At 42.6% G+C, this 24449-nt stretch overlaps 1 protein-coding gene across 1 annotated transcript in view; it reads left to right on the top strand.

Annotated features, from left to right (window-relative positions):
• Positions 1-24449, top strand: part of bach2b (BACH transcriptional regulator 2b) — a 95301-nt gene that overhangs the window by 63504 nt on the left and 7348 nt on the right. Inside the window, exons 3-4 of the mRNA XM_076755992.1 lie at positions 11375-12886; positions 22415-22621. Of these exons, the coding sequence (XP_076612107.1) occupies positions 11375-12886; positions 22415-22621 (1719 nt within the window). The remainder of the gene's footprint in view (positions 1-11374; positions 12887-22414; positions 22622-24449) is intronic.

Raw genomic sequence — 24449 nt, forward strand, 5'->3', positions numbered from 1 at the left:
TGGTCGCTGTGTTTCACGTTTAACTTCTGACTGATCAGGGACAATCCCCTTACTCATTCTTTGTTAGCGAGCTCCTGCTAATGTTGATACAGTTGTGTGCGATAACTATTTAAAACTAAATTTCACAACAGTAAAATTTGTGTGATTAAATTACGGTGCTTCATGTTTTGTCAGATGTGCCTGTCTAGTTTTAATGTCTACAGAAGGCAGACTTGTTTTGTTGTACTGGCTGGGCCATCTTAAAAAAAATCTTTTTTTAGCAAATAACTTTGCAGCGTAAGATTGTCTTAGCTGAGGGTCCTTTTGTGCTTAATTTGTCCAACAGTGAATTTCAGGCTTCTTTTGATTTAGAAACATTAACATTTTATAATAAACACTTTTGAAATATTAAACTATAGATATAATGCTATTTTTAAAAATTTTATCTAAGCTGCTCCATTTTTGATATATTATCACCTCTCAGCTTAATTTCACTGTTGACTTTTGGATGATTTCTAGGGTTGTTTTTTTTTGTTTTCTTTTCTATTTTCAGGGCCTTTTTTCAGTCAGCAGAGAGAATGGTAGTAAAACAGTGTTTTAATTTGTTCTGTCATTCACTGGAGGATAAAGACTCAACAAAAGGTGTGAGAAAGTGCATTATTGAGCCTATAGGGTTGTAATTGCCAATTAGCACCTGTCAGATGTCGCTGCCACCGCCGTTGTCAGCAGCAGGTAGCATTTCGTGGCGAGATTAACGCCACCTCGGGATCAGCGCTCATCAGGTTCAGCGACACTCTTTCTTGCCCACCTCAGCTCTCACGTTGTCACTTTCAACTGATCCCCGTCAGAGCTCCTCCACTGAACACATGATGAAAGTACCCCTCTGACGTATTTATGTCACACACCCACACTCACACACACATGCATACATATATGTGCTGCTGTGAAAACTGGGCCACATCCCGCATGTGCTGTGGAGCTGCGGCTCCATGCTGGGGCCAGCGTACATTAATAAAGTAACGCCTGTCAAACGACTTTGTCTCCGCGCTCATTGAAAAAGAAGTTAACGTCAGATTGTCGTCTTATGTAAAATGAGCATCAGGGGCTTTTATTTTGCTCCTTAACTCAAAGAATGACTGCAGGGAACGGCTCCTGGATGCTCAAAGCAGCATCCCTTTCATTCACTCACTGCACTCATGAATAACACATGAGCTGCTGCGTGTTTCAGGTGTGAGATGGAGTGTGGAAAGTAACATCTTTCAATGACTGTCTCTTTAATGTGCCAGAGAGAGAGATACTCCCGTTGAGGTTTTCACCTTGCCTTCTTCCCTTTTCTCCATCCATGTTCTATTTGACAACATTTCACGTATTCCTTTAACCTTTTATCTAAATGGCAAAACAACATAAAATTAACACATTGGCTTTATTTTGTCACGGTGGAGACTTCAACAGCATCCCGCCAATGCAGTCATATATTGTGTAAAAAATGCAAAAATGCAGTTTTTTGCATTTCAAAATACAGTTATTTCATCATCACTAATGTAATCGATGTAGTGTCAGAAATAATGCAGTTTTGCAGGACCCACGTCTCGAATTAAAATGATTAATAGGTTATTATATCTGGTGTTGTAAGTGGTGAATGCAATGGTCATGCTTTAATGACTTGAGTAAAGTAGTAATACCACAATGTAAAAAAAACAAGTGAAACGTCTGCGTTCAACATCTTAGTTAAGTAGAAAAGTAGTAGAAAACATTGTTATAGTAAAAGTACTCATTCATTCATTCATATGTAAGAGGAATTTAAATGTTATAGTTGGTGGAGGTGAGCTCATTTTCGCTACTGTATGTTGTTTTATATGTCCATATATTTTTGTAATTGTAAGATCTTAAAATTGACAATATTTGCCTATTGCAGAGTCAAAGTATAAAGTGGCATAAAAGGAAATTTAAGTAACAGTAACAACAAATTGCCAAGTTACTTTGCCAATGACTCTTTTGTGACTATGGTCATTTATTTCAGGTGGAATTTTCCTTTAAAGTGTTCCTCTGCCCTGTTCAGCAGGCAGTACATCTCTCTCTGAATGTCTAGACAAGTCACAGCCGCATCATGGAGGAATGTCATTTCAGTGATGTGGCCAGTCAACCTTTTTAAGGTCCCCTGTCACCCTTTGCTTTACAGTCAGTGACTGAAGCATGCTGACGCATCCGTGCCTTGTATTTGAACACTGCCTTTTCTCTGATAATGGGGGGAGGGCTGGGTCTACTCAGCCGCCACTGGTCTGTGTCAGCTCAGAGTAGCAGCTTGCTAGGTTAGCATCACTTCACTGACACTTTTGTGTCTGCCTCCAGTCATGGAGAGCATTCCTTCAGCAGCTACTGAAGGCTGCCACCTATGTGAAACAAAGGGCAAATTAGGCAGACCTCGGCTGCCACTGAGGGAAAGAGGGGGGGAGGTTGGTGCAGATGAAATGTGAAACAAAGACCACCTCCCCCACCACCTCCTCTCTCATGGCCTTGCTGCCCTTGGAGTAGCCGGGGCTGGCGCGGGTGAGTGACATCATCTATATCTAATGTGATTGTGGGGTTGCAGAGGGGCAGCCAGTTTCATCAAGGGGCTTTGTTGGCCATCACATCATGGGAATAAAACAATCCCGCTTTATCTCAGTGATGCTGTCCTCCGGGCCAGCCAGCAGGAGGAACGAACAGAAGAGCACGACGTCCGTGCTGGATGATGGAGGCTTCACAAATACACACAGTGTTTCTCTACATCATATTTCTTGTGAATGTAAGAACAAAGGGGGATTCATAAGAATCAGCATACCATGAAGACGAGCCAGGGAGAGAGCCCTCCACTGGAGAGGAGCAGTCATCACTGTAACAAACAGAAATGACCTCCATATTGTGGAACTGTGTGCAAAACTTGGATTCAGTCCTGAATGCCATGATCACAGCAAACTGCTCTGTTCCCCTGTAAAAGAAGCTGATACTGAGAATCAGATGATCCTCATTACTGTATGTTTTTACTCAACTGCACCAGAAAACCTAATGTATTGTAGTAATTAGATCACTGCATAATGTTTTTCACTTGAACCAATCAAATAATAACAATTCACATAGTCTTCCAAATGATTGGTTACTGCATTGTCCACTTGTTTGCACATCTGACCTCTAGTGTGGGAATGTTCTGACTGGCTGGAATGCTGGTGGTGGATCATCAGTGCTGCCATTTGTGCCCTCTCTTGATTTTTATCCTGGAAAAAAACAGGGCAGCACTATGATTCAGCAGAGCGCTGCTTTACAGACCTCAAACCACCTTGTGTTTGTTAGTTCTTCCCTTAGTCATGAGCCATGGAACACTGCACATTTTTCATCTAAAAACAAAAACAAAAAAAAAAAAAAAAACCCACAATTTGTTTTAAAACTTCATAAAGTCCTAAAAGCCCTAAAGGCTAGTTATCTTCACACGACAGACATTAACAATGTTGGATGGAGTTTGATTTTAATGTTGATGTAAAAATATATTGATTAGACAGTTTGGAATAGGTTGCCAAATGTAAGCACAGGCCAGCACATGACAGTCAAGACTCCACACATCATGTGGACTCCATGCAGCCAAAAAGAGAGCAACGAGAGAAGGCGAATCCAGAGACAGTGGAATGTATGCAAGCTGAGACGGCTGGGGTGAGGGCAGAGTGGTCCAGTTAAGACCAGGACAAGAAAGTTAGAGATCCAAGACAAATATAGGTTTAGATAGGAGTATGGATTTGCTCAGAATATTTCATGGCAATCTGCCCATTAAATCTGGTACTATCTCATTATGTAACAAAATGTTAGGCAAGGCAAACACTGGCTTTACAGGAAAGGTCATTGCTTTCTTTGACCATGATCATGGCCTTATCCCAATAGTTCTAGCTACCTACATTCAGCAACTTTAACCATAGAGGTTGCAGGTCAGAAAATCCTCATATGGGTCCTTTTGGAAGCGACTGCCAAAGACCTATTTTGTTGTTTTGGTATGAGGACTTGTTGGACTAAAATGTTTTGTTGCTTCGGGATAGAACAGAGACAAATGCAATGCTCTTGAGGTGATTTAAGAGCATTGATGAGTGACATCCATCCACTTACTCAGGTCAAACAGTTGATCGGGGCTCAACCTACACAATGATGGCTAATTTCAGGGGCCCGCACTTGGACTGGCCCCACACTGAGTGCCTGGCCAGGACACTATCACACTAATACAGCCTATTAGACAGATGGTGGAAGCCCTTCCTTCCATTAAGATGGGGGTTGGGTGGTAGAAGATGAAGAGGAAGCAGTAGAGAGAGAAGTGATGAACTGCAGTGGGAGGACTGGCACTAATACCCAACCCCCTTGGTCCAGCAGGGGGTCTCTCTTTCTCTGCCAACACAAGGACACATCTCATGTGGTAAGCTGACAGAGAAAATGCAGGGTCTTTGTCTGAGTGTGAGAGGCTGGGTAGAGGAGCACCTTGAGCAGCCAGCCTTCCGTACCACAGCCTGCAGTGTGATCCCTGTGTTCATGCTCCATGTGTTTAACCTCCAAACTCAGCACATATAAGCAATGAATATTTCCTTTAATGAAAGGAATACTCATACAAACCTGCCATACTAGCACGGTGAACAAAACAAGTGCTGAACACAGAGCTGAAATAACACTTTTTCAGTTCTCTAACATGTTAATATAGTTGGACATATTGAAGGATCTAATAATTGTATGGTCAGAAACAGCCCAAACACAATCAGCCTGTTTCTTAAATAGTGTAGGTGGGGTCATGTCCTCTCCAGTGTCTGGCCTGTACAGTAAGCTACACTAGGAGAGGATTAGGACGTACACTATCTGATTTAATCCACCTTCAGGGGGAGCTTTACTTAACCACAGCTCAGCTACAGGACCGTCTGAGCTTCTGCTGTCACTGAGATGACACTTTCCTTATGTTTACAATTCTGTCAACATCGATGTGAAAATGTAGTCAGTGTGCCTAGAACCTCTTTTCATTGTTACAACTGATTCTAATGTACATCAGATATTCCCACGTACAGCTTTTCTGAAGTGTTGGACTTTAATACTAGAGCCTGACTGATATGGCAGCAGGGCGATATTGGCTTGTTTTTATAGGCAGCATGTGATGTATTTTGACTGTTTTTTAATTTAAATCTGAGGGGCCAAACTAAAATATGTTTGCCTGTATATTACTTTTTCTTAAATATAGCCTTAAATTAGTCAGGTTCTATTTGATTCTTGATTATTTGTATCTATTTATTTTACCAGGAATATTCCCATTGACATTCACAATCTCTTTTCAGGTCCTGGCCAAAGCAAATACTAGACTTAATGCAAAACTGTAAAAAAAAAAAAAAAAAAAAAACAGGTAAAGCAAACAACATAAAAAATAGTGTGAAACAAAAAAGCAACGGGTTTCAAACAAACAGTGAATTACATCGAACAATGAATTAACAGTGCTCAGTAACAGCACAGGTGCACCCAAACATCACTGAGCTGCATCATTTACCATGTTATATCATTTAGGTAGTCTATGGGTCAACTTGAAGAACTATGCCAGCATTTTTGCCTTTTAACATTGTGTATTCTTTACATTTTTGCTGAGCATTTTTCAAGTACCACTCTCTTTTTTCCTTCCCTCTGGCAGCCATTTATTTCAGTTCATTTCATATTACAGATTGAAGATACTTAAAATACATATACAAATGGATTGGTAACCTATAACAATGAAGACCATGTCTGACTTAACATCTGTAAAAGTTACATTGTTGCTTGGTAACATGGTGCAGAGCTTTCAAACTATTCTGTGGTCACCACTGCATTAAAATCTGAAAAATCTTGGTTTGGTATGGTATGTTTTGAAAATGATTGCAAACATTTGATACGTAAATGAAGTGAATGTGCAGAATCTGTTATGGTTAACACTTAACCTACTTTTCTAACATGATACAAGTAGCTTGGCATATCCAATTTTATCTGTTTTTTACCCATATAATGATGCACTATGTCATCTGTTTCTCCATATAATGTATTTCTGATACAAGCTGTAGGACAGATAGAAGCTGTTTGATAGGGTCATAATTTACTGTGAGTCTGCTCCAGCTCTCTTTGTGAAAGACTTCCCTTTAGCTTAAGAGCTTTTCTGTTCTGCAGCAGGCCATTGTCCCTGCGCATTTCCTGTCATCTCCTCCAGCATAACAGCTTAACTCACAATGTCGTCATGAGATGCTACAGTACAGTACCGCGCCTGTTTCATTCCCATTAGTGCTGTGACTCAGGCTCCTTATTGTTTGTCTGCGAACACAGAGGTTAATGTCAGGTTACTCAGCAGATCTGATGTTAAAAGCATCGGCTGCTCCCTCCAATGGAGATGGAGTGTTTTCTCTTGTGTGGGGAAGCACTCCTTTGTGATGTCATGCCATGTCCTCATTAGCATGTATGACATGCAGGAATTCACTGAAGAACATTTGCATAAATTAGCCCTCTCTTCTATAGAGGCAAAAGGCCAGTGTAAGAGAGGATCACTGGGTGAGAGAAGAGGGAGAGTCATTTAGGATGGAGAGGGGAGGATGGTGTAGTATTGCTCAGCCTGTTTATGAAAGGATATTTGGCAGGCTTCCTAAAAATGTCATGCGAATTGTCCCAGCCTGTAACTGGCCACTGCCTATAATTTCCTGCCCTGTAGTGGTATCGCCTCTCCATTCCAGACGCAGAGCAGGGCTGTGTTAGCCTAAATTGGCCCCAATCTGTCATCTTGATGAATTTGTCTCTTTGTCTTACCTCATACCCTAAGTGCTGCTAACAACTGAAATGCTTCAAACATCATGGCAGTTAGCTAATGACCAGGAAACACACTGTGTATCCTCCCTGTCCCCCTCTTCTTCCTTTAGCAGTTTGTTTCCTAAACTGTGACCATCTCCCTTCCTCTCATTTTCCTCTGTGCTCCGTCCGTCCTCCCTCAGTATTTACCCCCTCCCTCCCTCCATCCTGTGTTGCTCCCTTAATGCTTTCCTTCATTAGGCTGCTGTGCTGGTTGTAACAGTGGAGTAATCACATATGGTGCAGGGCACACATAAAGATGCACTCCTGCAGGCAGCAGCTGCTGATACTAGCTGAAAATAGATCCCTAGTACGCTCAGCACTTTTCCTCCAGCAGCTTTGCTGTTTATCAGCAGCCCTGGATGCAGCCAGCCAGCCGCCCAGCCTCATTTAAACTACCACAGCCTCACCATTATAGTCGGCATGGCTTGATCTACACTAACTGTGTGTGTGTGTGTGTGTGTGTGTGTGTGTGTGTGTGTGTTTATCCGTGTTCCTTAGCACTGCTGCAGCAGTAGTGTAGTGGATATGCTGCGCTCATCAGAAGAGTAGATAGTGCAGTCAAAGCCTCTACCCTCCCCCCAATCCGTCACACTCAGAAACACACACACTCCCACCCACCCACTTACTCTGGCACAGGCACGCGCATACACACACCATCCCCCCTCACAGAGGAGTGGAGTCAGCAGCTTCCTCTTAACAATGACTGATATGCCCGTTGCTGTTGGACTGTCTGTTAGCTCACTGCAAGGTGCTTTAGACCAGAGGCATGCTGGGAGGCTGCAGCCTGTGGATACACTGGGTGAACACCAGAACGACCCCAAAAACTGCCAGATCCAGCTGTCATGCACCCTGCAGTTAAAAAAATACAGAAATATCTTAAATTAAGTGTTTGTAGGAGTCCCATTACACATTATATTACATCGCATTCTAATTGTAAGCAAACATATTCAGCAGATTTGTATTGACATGAAAATTAAGATTTTAGCCAAAAATCGCACATATCAGCAGCAAACACATCTAATCATGAAAGTGTAAATTTACACAGCTTTTTTTAACATGGTTGATCAAATGCGGCCGCCACTGCATTGGCAAGGTAGGAAATATGGCCACAAAGCACTGACTTATAAACCCATCTGGGAAATATTTCAAGCTGTCACGGCCAGCTGAAAGAAATGTTCAAAGATTTGAAAGCTGCGGTTGTCAAGAAGAAGCAGCTCACTTCACAGTGCTGCGATTACATTATGATATAAGAATCACATTTATTTATAGCTTTTCCACAGAGATTCACAGATAGTGGTGGCTTCTAATAAGGCATTGTGGTTCATGGAAAAGATCAATGTGTAATGGGGGGACAACATGCTAAATGCATGGTGGAATGGAAGTTGCACGCATAAGTTAACGTCATGCACTGTAACATGTATACGTCTTGAAAATAAGATGATACATCTCAAGAAGTTTATCCTAAATTTGACTTATCATATGCCTCACAACCATCAGATTACAAAGAAAAACCAAAGGGAGATTTTGAAGCAACTTCTTAGACAGTACTCTCCAATCAATAGAACACTTAGCTTCAGAGACTTTGACATTAATCCGTATGGATTAAAAATCACACACGTGTTGAAACAGCTGATAGGTTACCTCTAAAATGCTTTTGGAGTCTCAGAACTGTTTTCTTAAGGTAATCTTCATTGAAGTGGTTCATAAAATTTGATTCCATGGATTGGAGAAATACACACAAGGTTGGAAATTAACAATATTAATCACAAGTATTTAGCAAGTCTCATACATGTCTGTCGCCACACAATATCTACATGTAGTGGTTAAAACTGAAAGTAAAGTGTAACTGAGCTAGAGTTTCACCAAAATCACAAGCACAGGGCTGTAGCCACCACTGAGAACACTGAGGTCATTTCCTTCAGATATTTCCTGGGAATTTGGGGGGTTTAGCATTTAACATTTTCTAGACTTAGTATATCTAAATCTGACTGCTTTTAGACCAGTGAAGATGTGGGATTTGGTTGAAAGAAAGGTCCTGAGTCAAGCAGTGCTGCTAATGGTTTGAAAAAGCATTTCTATTCCTTAATGTTTGGAACTAAAATTTACAGATAATATAATAGAACAGTTAAGTTCATAGATAAAATATGAAAAATATAAATAATTAGAAATACAATTTCTGTTGCTTGTTATTTATATTGTCAAGGAAGACCTCAGTATTTGTAAAATGCTGGCCGTGACACTGCACAAGCACCATTAACATGTATGTTGTATAAAGATCATCACAAACAAGCACAGTAGGAGCATCAGTGTGTGCTTGAGGCAATGTAGATAGTATCATCCAGACGCAGTTTAAATCCAGATTCTCTTTAGTACAGCTGTTCTGACACAGAATCTTGCAGATCATTGAGTTTAGCTGAAAGTCAAGTTGGGTGTTTTACAATTTGAAGCTCTAATTCTCATATCTGTTCTTTAATCACATAATCCCCGTCTGTATTTTGGGGTCATGTTCCATTCAAATTGGCACAGACACATTCTCCATTGTGCTGTTGAGTTCTGAGCCTCTAGCATGCATTATCTCTAATTTCATGCATCATTTTTGGAAAGTGAATAAGGAAGTAAATAAAGTATTGGTGCTACTAGCTTTAAACCTCCATAAAACAAAAAAGCAGCAACCAGATGCACATGTTTATTCATCTTCCTGAAAATCCACAAAGCCAAATGATTTAATACATTCTTAGACTCACTCAGATGACCTCAAGCTATTTTTTACTGACACTGTGTTTCCTCATGCATACTGCTTAGTTGTTTTTCCAGGCGGAAAAATCCACAGAGTAAATTCTGTGGTTTTTGAAGCTTGAGCTTTGGAGGGAAAATCCTGTTTTACAAGTGGGGTGTCTGGCAGAGACCGTTAGACCTCTGGAAATTGCTGCAGTGCTCACACAGTGGATACCATTCTACCTAGGGTAATTCATCTTCTTGTTTCCCCCAACAAAGGCAGCAAAACAATCAGTAAACAGTGGCCTCATTAAAAACCACATTGTGTTGCTCATCCCCTACATCTCCGAGCCTCTGTTAAGTCTTGTAAGAAAGACTTTACATCACTCAGCCTCTGAAAAGGTGCTTTGTAGAGCAGACAATACCAGCCAAGATTCAAAGTGAACCCATTGGAATTGCATTTGTGAGCGCACCTTTTCTCTGTCTGTGGTCCTATTGCATTTCCTGAGCGCTGAACAGTAATTTGTTTGTCACCAGAGAATAAACCAGGATAAAGCTGCAGGGATTGGGTGCAAGATTCTGAGTAAAGTGATGAACGCAACCTAGTGTGAACCTCACGCTGATCTCCAAACAGCAGACAAGCCTTGCATTAAAGCCGGCTCCTCTGGCTCCTTTCTCTCGTCTGTGTGCTCAGTGACAACAGCAGCAGAGGGCAGCCTGGACTTCTGCAGGCTCAGGAGTTTACCTAATTATCTGGCATTAAGTCTAAATGGAAGGCTTCCCTCTATCATCCTACGCCACATGGCCACAACAGGGATAAGCCGTAGTCTTACAAACCATTAGGCTTTACAGGCACTTGACCTGAGGATGCAGGGCACTGACACAGAAAGTGAGGCTGTGGGGCTGTGCCCTGATCATAGCACTAACAGTACAGAGCGCTGCTAGATGCGTTCATGTCATGAATGTGCTGAATCCCCAAAGGGTAAGCAAAGCAGTTTTTATCTGAAGGTCCCAGGTATAGGGACTGAGTGTGAAACCAAAATACTTTGTTCATAGCACTCGCAGTTTACGGTGAAGAGTCAGAAGCTGGAATCAAATGTGAAGTCAGATTCCTGATCTTAGTTCCTCAATTTAAAGTAGAAGTTTGCAGATTCAGATCATTTTATCCAATACTTAGCTCATAAGAATTTGGGCTTTCTTTGTTAAATTAACTGTTTCTTCATGTAAGGTCAAACAAGTATTAGCTTGGTACTAGTATCAAAATTCTAGGAACTGATGCCAAATCTCAGCACTGAGGTTAAAACTCAAAACCAGGCCTTAGGTATAATTCACTGAACATGTGAACAAAGATCTTTGTAGTTTCTTTATTAAAAATGACTATCATCTGACTCTCCAGCAAAACACTTTACGCAGCTTTTTCTATTTGGGTTCCTTCTGCCAACAGTGAATACATGTAATTGAAAGACTATAAAGGAGCACTTGTGTTTAGACATTTTACCTCAAGTAAGTTTTACAAATGCAAAGCATTGACACAAATGGGCAAAGGCAAAACCAATGATATGACCACAGAGCAGACAGCGGTAGACTGCTGGAATGTCCCACAGGTTGTTATTATGAACATGAGGCTGGACACACAACCTGCCAATGTCCCCAGAGCACCAGTTCTTATTTACTGCTATATAGAATGTTCAGTGCTGACACGATAAAAAGATTAACCGGTACTTTACAGTGTTTGTTTATGGTCGTTGGAGCTGTCGGGTTGTCTCACCACACTCCAAGTGCTCTGAACAATGGCTGTGCTGATGGTAATGCTGGCAATTTCCCTGTTTTTTTGCAGGTCACTGCCAGGGGATTCGCCCCATTGTTGCAGTTTGCCTACACTGCTAAGCTGTTACTCAGCAGAGAAAACATCCAGGAGGTCATCCGCTGTGCCGAATTCCTGCGCATGCACAACCTCGAGGACTCATGCTTTCGCTTCCTGGAAGCTCAGCTGCGCAGTGAGGAGGACGGCTTGCTGCTCTGCCACAAGGTGGCGGCGGAGGTGAACAACTCAGAGGATGAGAGTATGCAGTCAGAGGTGGAAAGGCCCACCTCCCCCAGGGCACGACGATGTGCTGACACCCTCACCTCCTTTCGACACTCTGATGATGATCGGTTAGCAATGGCTGTGCCCAGCAACTTCATGGATGGCCGGCTGGACTTTGATCGGCATGGAGCGTCAGACCTGCCACGATGCCCCAAGTACAGGAAATACCAGTGGGCTTGCAACAAGCACAATAATGACACCTCTTCAGACACCAGTACCTCAGGTTTTCCAAGCACATTAAAGGAGAGCAGCATTAGTGGGGCAGTGCCAAGTCAGGGCAGGCTGCCTTTAGCCCAGATCAAAGTTGAACCACAGGCAGAGGAAGAGGCCATCTCATTGTGTCTGTCAGGGGACGAGCAGGACGTCAGGGGTAAGGACAGTGTGACAGCCATGGAGATGGATAACCCAATATCTATGGAAAGAACCAAGAGAACCAAGTCCCCCTCCTGCCTCCGAGCCTTCTTTAAGAAAGGGGTGGACCTCCCCAGTCTGCCCAATACATCACAGCAGCTACTCTCCAACAGACTTGTCTGCCCCCAGGACAAAGGAAACTCTCAGGGAGATCACAAAAAAGACTTCAGGCCTTTCACTGGGGAGCTTGGTCTGTCTGTTACATCCCCAAAGGACATGGACGGTTTCCCTGCAGGGTTGTCCCTCAAATCCACTTCCTGTGATGGGGTCTGCAAACAGGAAGCTGAGCTAGACCGCCGTAGTGTTATATTTTCCTCAGGGGCCTGCAACCGTCAGGGAACCCCAGCGCATTCCTACCCTGGTGGGAACTCTTTGGAGATGGAGCTCACTGAGCACATGCCAAAGGGCATGTGGGCAGGAGCTAGCCAGTCCCTCCCCACCTCCCAAACCTATTCTCCCAGCACCACCTCCTCTGAGCCCCCAGTTCTGTGCCGCCCACGACCCAACACCAGCTGCCCAGTGCCAATCAAAGTGTGCCCACGCTCGCCGCCTTGTGAGACTCGCACCAGGACTTCCAGCTCCTGCTCCTCATACTCTTATGCGGAGGATGGCAGCGGAGGTTCTCCCTGCAGCCTGCCCCAGTTTGAATTTTCCTCCTCGCCATGCTCCAACGTGGCACGCTGCCTCAACGTGGACCAGCAGGAGCAAAGTGTGGGAGGGGATGCCCTTTTCAACCAGGTGCGGCCCAAGATCAAATGTGAGCAGTCCTATGGCACCAACTCCAGCGACGAGTCAGGCTCCTTCTCAGAGGGAGACAGCGAGTCCTGCCATGTACAGGAACGAGGGCCAGAGGTGAGTGTAAAACATTTTCTTTCACATGTAACACACAATGTTGCCATCACACTCAATTCCACCATGGCTAATTATATCGCAGTGGCCTGCTCTCCAGGTCTGCATTAGCAGTCATTAAATCATCATGTAATTGAAGCAAGAGTGTTCAGTACAAGATTTACAGCACCACCAAAGGGCACAGATGTGCTTTGGTATTATTAATCTGCTTTATGCACTGCTGGAGATCTGTGTAATGAGTCTGAATATGTGAGCCCAAACGCACTAGGACAGTCTAAATGCAGAAGTCTGTGATGCTGTTTTTAAGACTCTGGCTGCTTGATCATCTTAGCTGAGAGTTGTGTGTGAGAGAGAGTGGCACTGCAGGTGATTGAAGGGTCAGGATCCTCCCAGGGAAGAATGGCCCTCTGAAGTGATTCCCTCTGGCTGAATCTATTTCCCTGCCAGTGCCAACTAAACTAACTAGCTCATTTTATCTCAACAGAAACACTGACATCCATGATCTGCCTGTAAATATGCATATGCTAATTCTCTGTGTAGCCAAGCCGACTTCTGACATTTCTGATGTATCGACAATTAGCTACGATGCTCAGCTGCAGTGAAGGTGTGCGGTGGGCCGCAAAGGGATTACAACCAATACATTATAGCAGCAATGTGCTATGGCCATAAAATTTTAATTGAGCAGCGGTTTCAGTGAATTGAATGTGAGTGGGCAAGAGGTTCGGCTTGGTGTCACGACGGGACTATAATGCAGCTAGACAGTGCTGACAAGGATGAATAGCCAATCCTCTAATCATCCTCCCCTAATCCACCTGGGCAGACGTCCTCCAAGCTGCAGACTAGACGACTGTTGTTGTTTACTGGGTAAAGATCAGTGAGGGACCCTCTAATTTACGGGCTGAGGACAGTGCAGGTGTAATAACATCCAAATGAGCAGATTTCTGACCTGAGGGAAAGTGAATAAAACAACAATAAAACAATTCACAAAGAATAGCTTTGCTTCCTTCTAGCACTGGTGTTTATTCACTTTAATGATTAAAATTTCCATTTGCATTGCCTTCTATTGACACATGCTGTTGCTGTCAGGTGAAAACCTTGTATCTCCAAAATGTCTCTCAAATTCTGCTTGGGAAAGGTTCTTTCCCTGGTTAGAATTTAAAATACTTTTACAATAAATTATACATCACTACAATTAGTTATGAGGTTTTCGAGTGACATGAGCAATGTCTTCGTAGACGGCTGGTTGTTGCAGAGCTTTAACTTATGACCTTTTAGCTCCAAGAGGTTCCATGTTACCACCAGACCATCTTCGTTCTTGTGATATTACTTTCAGCAATGTTTGCTTGAGGTGTAGGCAGAATTATTTTTGATGAGCTTGGTGAAAGGGCTGCTCTAAGTGCACAGAGGGAGCAGAAAGGGAGAGATAGAGAAAGTGGTGTGTTGCCATGGTGATCGTATTCACAGTGCAAGTCGGTGCGTTGCAAGGGTTGGAGATGCATGACAGGATTGTGCTTTTCCTTGAAACGAATTCAGTTCCACTGCACAAACAGAGCTGCAAGATAAAGAGGCTCACCAGTAATGTGTAATTATTACCTTCATAGTGTGGCACACTACACCCATTGCCATCAGATTTATGGGCCTTTGAGGACCCTGCTGGATGTGGTGCTGTAAATTATGTGGGATTGATTTACAGTGCTGAGTTATCAACTGGGAGAGCAGCCCAAAAATGACTAGGAGACATTTCAGTTCCCTTTGTCATTTCTTTGTGTGGGTATGACTGTGTTAATATATGAATGTGTCAGCCACTGTAGGTGCTCCATTACTCCTCACAGTATCCTCTGTCAAATCTCTTACACAGGGTTATCTGCCAGCTTTCCACTCACTATGACAGGCTGTTGATAAGATTCTTCATGAATGAATTTTTCCCAAACCTGTCGGCTCTGCAGCTTATTGCACTGGTGGGGTCACGGAGAGGCACAGCGTTAGGTTACTCCCCCTTGGCTTTTATGTGGTGAAGAAATGCTACGTCATGCGTCTTGGACCACTCTTTTCCTACCAGTCCTCTCTATAATTCTGCCGTGCAAACAAACACAGGCTGCCCTCACTGTGTTTACAGAGCAAATGGCAGAGGGGGAAAGCAGCTTTGGTAAAAATAGCTCCAGCCCAGGACTGCGGACTGGACACAATGAGTCCCGATGAGGAAGGAAGTTGTTAAAGTGCAGGCCTTTCTGAACGAAGCCTAGTCATTCAAGGTAGCCAGAGTCAGTTGAGGTCTCTGGGCAGCTCCTGCTCTGTGGTTATGGGCAGTTGCATTCATATGAGCCACATCTGTGTAGAGACCCATCAGCAGCTTTACACAGCAGCCATATATGTATTATCCCACTGTAGTTTAGATCTGTCACAGAGTAAATTGACCTCACTTATTACACTTATGCAGTCATGTATATTGCCACAGTGGAAGTCTGACTTAGCGCCTACACAACAGGAATAATGGAATTACCTCTAATTAAATTGGACTTCAAAAGAACAAATAATCATAATCAATCAAAAAGTAAGCAACTGGTGAAATTTAAGATAAGGAAAACTTAGAAATCAAAGTTAAAAATAATGGCTTTAGTCTGGATTTAGTGCAAGTGGTATAAGTTGGAGCGAGGTATACGGAGCCTGGATATAGGATGGATATATAGATAGGATTTTTTGGAGATCAAATTTTTTTTCGGCAGATGTTGTTATTGCTTGATGTTTACTAAACTGAATGATTAATAAAGTGTAAAAAAGAATAAAAAGTTGAATTCAGAAGCAAATGCCCCCTACTTTGATTCAATACACTGCTGTGGCCTTACTTGGTGTGGTGTTACCAGTAGGTGTGTAGCTAATGTTTGCGAACTTTAAAGAAAGATTGCTGTGTAACTGACCACACTGAGCCAGCCCACTGGCTTTGTGACTTTGTGTCCTTTTGCTGCTGTTACATTATGTTTCAGCATCATTATCTCATTATTGCTGCAAATTGCTAAATTCAATAGGAATAAAATACAATCTTGCTCAATTTAGTTTCCTCTGGCCTTTTGGCTATACAGCCAGTCTGGTATGACTACTATGCTAATGTAAGCTAATGTTTAGCAAACTTTGAGTAGTTTGAGTGTGACTGATAAGACTGAGTCAGTTCACTGACTTTATAACTCCTCGGTTGCACAGGCTTACTTTAACTGCCCTGAGATGAACTCTTTTGCAATGGCTTCCAAACAGAACCACATGACAGGTCTCACGTCAGTGAGGAGATCACAGTGTGCAGTAACACAGGTCACAGCTAAAGTTGTGTAGGCTGCCACAGTCTCAACTGGACTGGACAGTATTAAAGGAGAGTTGGAGTGCCGAGACCTTGCTGCTGTCACGAGCAGCATCTCAGCTGAGAATGTATCATGCCTCTCTACACAGCACAATTTGTACCTCAGTCTGTCTCCTTCTCTCTCTATGTTTCTCAGAGCTCCAGCTCCTGGCTGTAGTGTAGGCGTTGAGCTCATTCTAGCGTATCGTCTGGCCACAGCATTGCAAATATTGACCTCAGAGCGAGTGGGAAGAATGAGGAAGTAGTCCTCATACATCAGCACATTGTTTGTTTGTTTTTTATCAGGCGAAACATGAAATAGAATGAACGTGTGACAGGAAGTGCGTAAACCTTAATATCAGTTCTGCTACCCTTGCACGATACCAGAGAAACTTTACTCTACTCTAGATATGATGTGGCTGTGGTCTGAGTCTGATCTGCCATTCATAATGTTAGCTGTGCAGCTGTTTTAGTCATATCCAATAGTGATAATAGTATATACATAAGATATCAGATGGAATGCCAAAAACTGGTGCCTTTTTCAAGTGAGTTACCCTTCATGCCCAGGCACGATGTGTAACATGACATATAGCAGCATTAGAAATGCTCTTCAGAAATATGATATTTTTAAAATAATGCAGTAGAATCCAAACACAACATCAAACATTTGATGATAAGTGTAAATGATTGGAAGTAGATTTGGGTGCAGTAGCTGTTAAAGACAAGAGAGAGTCTTGTTTGCGCACTATGTGATATGTGAAAGGAGGCTTATTCAAGTTTCACGTTCGGGGCATGTTTGCCCTTTCATTTCCCTCTTAAATCTATATTTAACAAGGATGATGCATTTTGAAAAATGTACTTATGGTAAAACAGAGAGCCTTATTTTATTAGAGGGAGACTTGTTCAACTTGAGTAAGACGAGTACTGTTTACTCAAGATTTTTACTGTGCAGTGTATATTTATTTAGCTAGATGCATGTACAAAAAATGTACAAAGGAGGGAAGGAGATAGAGTGCCTCTCCAATACCCCCAGATCACCCCTGGAGGATAGTCAACATTGCTCTAGATCACGACAAACATAAGGATCAAACAGAGGACATATTCTTGCACCCTCTCTTCAACAGAGGGGTAGATCGTGCATGTAGTGTGTGATCTGGATGGAGTGGAGATGCCCAGGATGCTGTTACAGTACGTGGGCCCTCAGGGTCAGCTGGAGCACAGAGACGACTCTATGCCTCCTCAGGGCCTTATATCCAATGGTAGTCCTGAGGAAGCACTGAGACATTTAGCGTCCAGCTACCTCGCAGTGGTAATCTGTGAGATTCTTGTTATGTTGATTTTGGCTACGTCGTTGCAGCTTGGCGGCCAGTGCTGTGGTGTTTTTGCACACAAATTCCCAGAAATACCTTGGCAATCAAACAGTGTGTCCAGTACTGCAAGTTTTGTTTGTTGGGGTTGTTTGTTGGATTTGCTCTTGATGAAGTTTGACACATTTTTCCGAGTTAAATACTCATTTCTACTGTACTTGTGTTTATTCCAAATAAACAGTTGTTGCTGCCAGTAAAGTAAAAAGAATCAGAGGATTTTTCCATGGAAATATCTGACACTGACTGCTTCGTCCATAAATAAAGCGTTTTATGAACCTAGTACAGAGTAATATTAGTCATGAGTATACCATACAGCAAGAGGAACAAAACAATAATTTGCTTATCTGAAAATTTAGCAGATTATTGCTTTAACCCCCGGGACAAGACAGTTACTGCTGAACATCAGCATTATCTTCATTAAGATCTGACTCAGGATGTGTGTGTGTGTGTGTGTGTGTGTGTGTGTGTGTGTGTGTGTGTGTGCTGCTGCTGCTGCTGCTGCTGCTGCTTTATAATCCCATTTACAAGCATGTGAGATGTAACAGGGTTAATTACAGAGAAACACAAATGTGCAGAATTCTTAGTCTCACTTCACACTTCACAAGATAAGATCTCATTCTAGTTTGGATTAGATAAGAGACGAGTGTAACGCAGACCTCGACCAGAAGTCTGTGAGCAGCAATCATTTCAGAAAATTGCTTCAGCTGTTAAAGCAAACTGCCAGTTGATAGGCCCCGGGGTCCTGCATGATAGTGCTCTGAACAGAAAAAGTGCTTTTGTGGCAATGAAGTGAATGTTAAAGCTTCAGAGCAGGTGAAGAGACTGCAGGTGAGCATAGCACTCATTGACCCCTCACAGTCCAGGTCATCCAACGAGTCAGCCCACCCTGCATCAACTCACTTCAGTTCTCCACCTGCTGCAAGCTGCCAGCTGCCCAGCCACACACACACTGTAAAAATATCTTACTTTACCAGTCCTCACATCTACAAAAATCTAACACCATTGGAACAGATCATTTTACCAGGATGCAGCAAGAATTTACCCAAACTTTATGTCATTGCAAAACCACATTTTGAGAGATAGGTTTATTTGCTTTCTTTCCAAATGTGAGAGGAGAAGAGTGCCATTAGTATCATGTCTGTGTGTTAAATTGAGTCAGGATGTGGTTAACCTAGATTAGCATAGATGTGTTGTTGTTGTTGTTGTTGTTGTTGTTGGGTGTTACACAAACAGCAGGTTATTCATCCACTTAGTACTTTTATGCATTGCCTCCAGCTATAGTGTGGATTAGCAGATACAGTCAGTGTGCACAGGTTTGGGTTTTGTTCTCTATTCAGGCACGATGGCAGCAAATCTGGAATCCTCTCTGTGACAACACGACTCCAGGAAGCTGCACACAGTTATTGCATCTGACTGTTGCTCATCAAGAAACAGTTCCAGCATGTAACTCAAGTAACTTTTCTTTCATTTCTGCTCGTCTACGGGGTCAGCAGATTAGATACAACCTCCTAATGACTGAGCTTTAGATGTGCTGGTAGGATTTTTTCACTTTAACCAGAGCCAGGCTAACTGATTTTAGACATGAGATTGACGTTGAGTGATATGACATTCTCAGAAAGGAAGCTAATAAGTGATTTCCCAAAATGTTGAATTTTAATGGTTCAACCGCAATATTGGTAGTTAGGTAATATTACTCTCTTTTAAAGAAACCGTTCAACATTTTTGCATAAAAATATCATATCCCACCATATCCCAGAACTCTGTCTGGATGCACAAACATACAGTGAATCTTCACATCTGAATCTGGCTCCTTTTAAAAGAGTTTGTTTTTTTTTGTATTTGTTGATCAGCTCAACCTTTTAACTGAATTTTTACTTGTCACATAAATAGTATTTTGAGTCTGAATTTGAGAGTTTGAAACATCCATTATTTTTCAACAGTGCACAGTGTCAGGGCTGAGGCTCAGCACAGTGCTGGTCCTGATAACAGATGAGCCCTACTTTTCACTCTGTGGCCCATTTGCAGCATAATGACCCAGAGAAAGGCAGTGACTGAGGGTAGGGAGGAGGAATGAAGAGAATTGAGAAAGAAATGTAAATCCAGAACAGTTGGGCGTGAATTTATGACCACCGTTGAAGCATACTCTGTCATCGCAGCCTTGCTGCTGAACTGGTTCTTGTAGTGGAGTGGCTAAATTTAGCTGTCCCCTGCGTACCAGTGACTGGTGGATGAGGGGGAGAAAGAAGCCATCACAAGGTCGCAGCGTCTCCTTCCCCCTTCTTATTCTAGCCTGATTTGTCCAAAGGTTCCATCAGATCCTCTGGTGTGAACGCTCACAGTCCAGCAACCACTGTGCCCTATGGTACGCAAGCTATCAAATCACAAACATTAAAGCTTTAGTCGATGCTGGCAGCTCGTACTGATGTTTTATAGCTTTCTCCACGCCTCTCTTTGAGGCTGGAGTTGTCATGCCCTGGCAAAGTAGCGAGAGCCTTGTGTGGCCTTGAAAGCTCGGGTCATTATTTATTCATGTGTCTGCATGCAGATGTCGAGTTGAGATGAGAAATAGGGCTCCTGGCGGCTCAGAGGGCTGCACTTCTAATGAGGAAACTCAAGCCATTTTCTCTCTCAGGGATAGATTGACATCTAGATTTGCTCTTCAATGAGGAATAGTTTGAGTTCTGTCATGAGTAGGCACCTTGCTTTAGCCCCCAGTGTGTGGTGCTTACACCAGGTGATGCCTCAGCCACTGCTGTGTACCGTCTGGTGAAGAAACAGAGCTGAGCTGCCTCTGCTGCAGCCTGTCTGCAGTCGTCTGAGCGGTTAAGGGTCTCAGGGGAGCATCTGGCCCCGCTCAAGCAGGCAGGTACAGTGGGAGTGTGGAGTCACATCGCTTGCTCCTCTTTCTCCTCTCTTCCTCCTTTGTTTGACTTTGTTCTTCCTGCACTCCGCAGAGGCAGCCACAGGGAGGGAAGGGAAAGGGAGAGGAGAAAGAGAGCTGCAGCTCCTCTCATCTCTGCCAAGCTCTCCGGCTGTCTTCCTCTGGCTCTTTGTTATGCCTCCACCGCTTCTCTCGCTGCCTAAAGCTACAGCTCCCTGGTGCACACAGATACCACTGGGGCGAATCTGCCTATGATGTGCTTATCATAAGGTTTGCCATCACCTGAGGGAGTGAGACTGACTTATTGTTGCTCTCCAAACTGAGAAAAAGAGAATAAACACAAACAACCTTGATATGTTCACATATCAGTGAAGAGATACCACACAGCTTTCTGATTTTGGTTTCCACTGCCAAATCACTGCTGCATTTAATCCACTAATTCTTTTGTTCTGCAGCCTGTGAAGACCGCTGCTAGTTGCCAGTGCAGATATTCATGCCCCCAGAAATCACCTGACACTGATTTGGATCAGGTTGACAAGTCACTGCCCCCCTCAATCTGTCATACTGGCACCTTTCCAGGTGCTATGGGACAGATGGAGAGGGACTCTGTCTTGCATCACCTTTTCCCCTCTGCTTGAGAATGTGCTACATGTTAAATATGAGGCGGCAAGAGCTGAGGGCTCACCAAGTCCTGCTCTGTGAGGCATGTAGAGCAGTGCTCTTTTGCCATCTTGTGGTCACATATAGTAACTGTCCTACAGCAAGTAGGTATAATGACACACTGACTCACCTGGTATATTTTCTTCTATGTACCTGGTACATTTTGCCATTGTCCATCATCAATTCCTTCATTGAATCACGCAGGAGATTGTTTCCAGTCAGTAGTGGTCATTAGAACAGGCCACATTTTTGGGGGAAAAAAAAAAAAGAAACATCCAGTAATTCAGTGATGAAAACCAAAAAAATAAAAAAATAAAAAAAATAAAAAAAAATCTGTGACATTGTCTAGCCACATGTTTACCACATTAAAAACAAGAAATCAACTGTCAGCAGTGTGGAATATTCTATTCTGTCCTCCCTGATTGCCACAGACAGGGGCAGGTTCTACATACAGCCTCTGGGAGTCACTCATGAGTGAAATGCAAGTTTGTTATGCCGACAGTGTAGACAACTGTATTGATTGAGGGTAAGATGAGAGGAAGAACTTTGAATGTATTCAGAGCCCATGATTCCCCCCAAAAGAAGTTAGTAAAATATATTCATGAGTTGCTTCAAAACCGCCTCCACACAACCAGTTACTGTATATAAGAAATGATAAATCCTGTGTGTTTTAGAGAGTTTAAGTATATATCAGAATCCCCTCTGGAAAACCCATCATGTGCAGCATCTGGGCATGTGTATAATGCAACCTCATCCTGAGGTACTTAAAACCTGAAACAGTCCCATCTTGGTGGCAGCTGCTGTTTGAGGGGGACACAATGGCAGCAAGGCGTTAATTCACTCATCAAAGTAAAACGAATAAAATCATAGTTAAAACCTTTAAATCAAGGCCCTGCATGTCCATTGTAAACCCACACATGTGATTTCACTTACATCAGACCTTGCCTCAGGTCCGTGTTGGTGTATGCAGAGTCTGTTTCATTGACATCTCCTTCAGTCTCCTGTTGGCTTTGTTGCACCTCTGACGGAGCAACAACTTACATCTTTATTATTAATTCAAACCTGAACAGAGGTCTAATCAGTCAAAATAACTGGAAACACCTGTGTCAGCATGCTGGACCTTTACATTTTAAAATGTGATCACAACATTGGTTTTACACAGTCTTTTCATTTTGCCTTCTTCATTTCCATGTATATTAATATTTTTTACAGTAACTGTGGGGAAACTTCTGGACATCTTGATTAATGCTCAATAATAATCAAATGACATCTGTCTGGTCTTTTTCGTCCTTTTCCAGGTGAAGCTGCCTTTCCCCGTAGATCAAATCACAAATCTTCCAAGGAATGATTTCCAAATGTTGGTGAAAATGCACAAACTGACCTCGGAACAGCTTGAGTTTATCCATGACGTGAGGCGGCGGAGTAAGAACCGCATTGCAGCACAGCGCTGCCGCAAGAGAAAGCTCGACTGCATCCTGAACCTGGAGTGTGAGATAAGAAAACTGGTGAGTCTACTGTGACTAAGTGCCCCAAACTGTCATCTGTCCATGAGACTGTCGTCTCATCACTGGACACCTTGTCATCATAATGATGACCTCAACCATCACCGGAGCAAAGCAAAGGAAATGGTGATGTGATGAAGTACTTGCTCGCAGATGGGCTGGAGTTGTTGAGTGTGGCTCCATTCTATCAGCACCATCAGAGTCACCATGCTGCACGTATGGAGCAGTAGGTGGGCTGGTGAAGCTGTGGTTCAGTCTGTAGGTTGGAAACTGAAAGTCTTTGATTTGTCATGTCCAGCCTTCAGAATGTCACAGCGGTCTTATATTGTAAAGCGCTTTTCATACATGAAATGCAGCTCGAAGGATTCCCAGACTGCCCTGCAGCTGAGTGTTATGATGTAAGAACAATGTCCAACCTGACAACAGAGCACTTCATAATACAGCTGACCTTTGATGACAGCATGAGATTTCAGCACACCATATGAGAGATCTCTTTCTAATACACTTCCAATGTAAGTAATGGGAACAAGATCCTAGTCCCTGTTTTAGGAATCAAATAGATATCCTCTAAAGTTACAGTTTTTTTAATATAAAATTCAGTATTTCTCTGATGAGCACGAAGAGGGAATTTTGTACTAAAACACTCACATTAGAAGATATCCACCCAGTCTGTCTTACTCAGACTGCTGAGATGTTTACTTCAGATAAAACTTGGATATTGTCCCCATCGCTTACATTGGAAGAGATATTTTAATGGCCAGTGAGAGCAGAAGGAAAGATTACAGCAAGATAACCCTCCATCCAGGCACATGACTGGTGTTTTGAGACAGAATTAAAAAGTGTGAACCTTTCTAACTGAGGCTTTGTCTACCTCTGCTGGCATTAAGAAGGAACTGCAATTTTATCAAAATTTCTCTTCTTTGGATTGTTAACAACAAATAATCAATCACATTGTTTCATTCCAGACAAGAAAACCATCTAAGCAATGACAAAGCAATAATTCCTCATGTCAACCAATAATGATATTTTCTTATTTTGCATCTTTGGCCTAAAAGCAAAGCTTTGTGGCTCTCAGAGTAGAGCTGGTTTTGCTCTGATAGCATCTCCATCATGCAGTGAATCTAACAGTGAACATTTCAGAACCTGTGCTGGTTCTGTAACTGGTTCCTGTTTTATTTCCACTGAACTTCAAGAATGATCAAGATTAAGGAATAACAAACATCCTCAAAAACAAGGTCAATTTGTTTATGAAGGTCTTCATTATAGTTTGTGCATAAGAAAAGTAAATTTCAGACTATGGTCTGTCATTTTAACACAACAGCTTTACAGTCATTAGAAGTACAGCTGAACTATGTACTTTGCAGCTGAACGCAAACCCTCAGAATGTCTAGCTGAGATACCAGAGTTTTCAAAGATACTAAATACTAAACATCAGGCTGAACATTGGTGAAAACTGTCAAATTTCCTAAGTAGGGATATTTTGTTTGAGTGAGCAAATGCAAATGTTAACTTTGTACAGTATGACTTATATTCCCATTATTCCCATGGTTTGCAATAACGATGAACAATGGATGTCACAACACATCCAAATACATCCAAAAAAGGCAGGTGGACCAACAGAAGACATCAATGAAAACATGAAAAAACTGGACTGGACACTAGAGCTCCCTTAAGAGCAATTTAATGGCACATCCACAAACCATGTACAATATGACAAGCATTACAAGCATAAATGCAAGATGGCGGTTGATATGATGCAGAATTTCATGTTTGGATCTGATGCATGTGGGGTCTGTTAGGAGAGGACATGATAAGTAGATTTACTGTTACG

The sequence above is a fragment of the Chaetodon auriga genome, chromosome 18 (assembly GCF_051107435.1).
Source record: "Chaetodon auriga isolate fChaAug3 chromosome 18, fChaAug3.hap1, whole genome shotgun sequence".
NCBI classification, from domain to species: Eukaryota; Metazoa; Chordata; class Actinopteri; order Chaetodontiformes; family Chaetodontidae; genus Chaetodon; species Chaetodon auriga.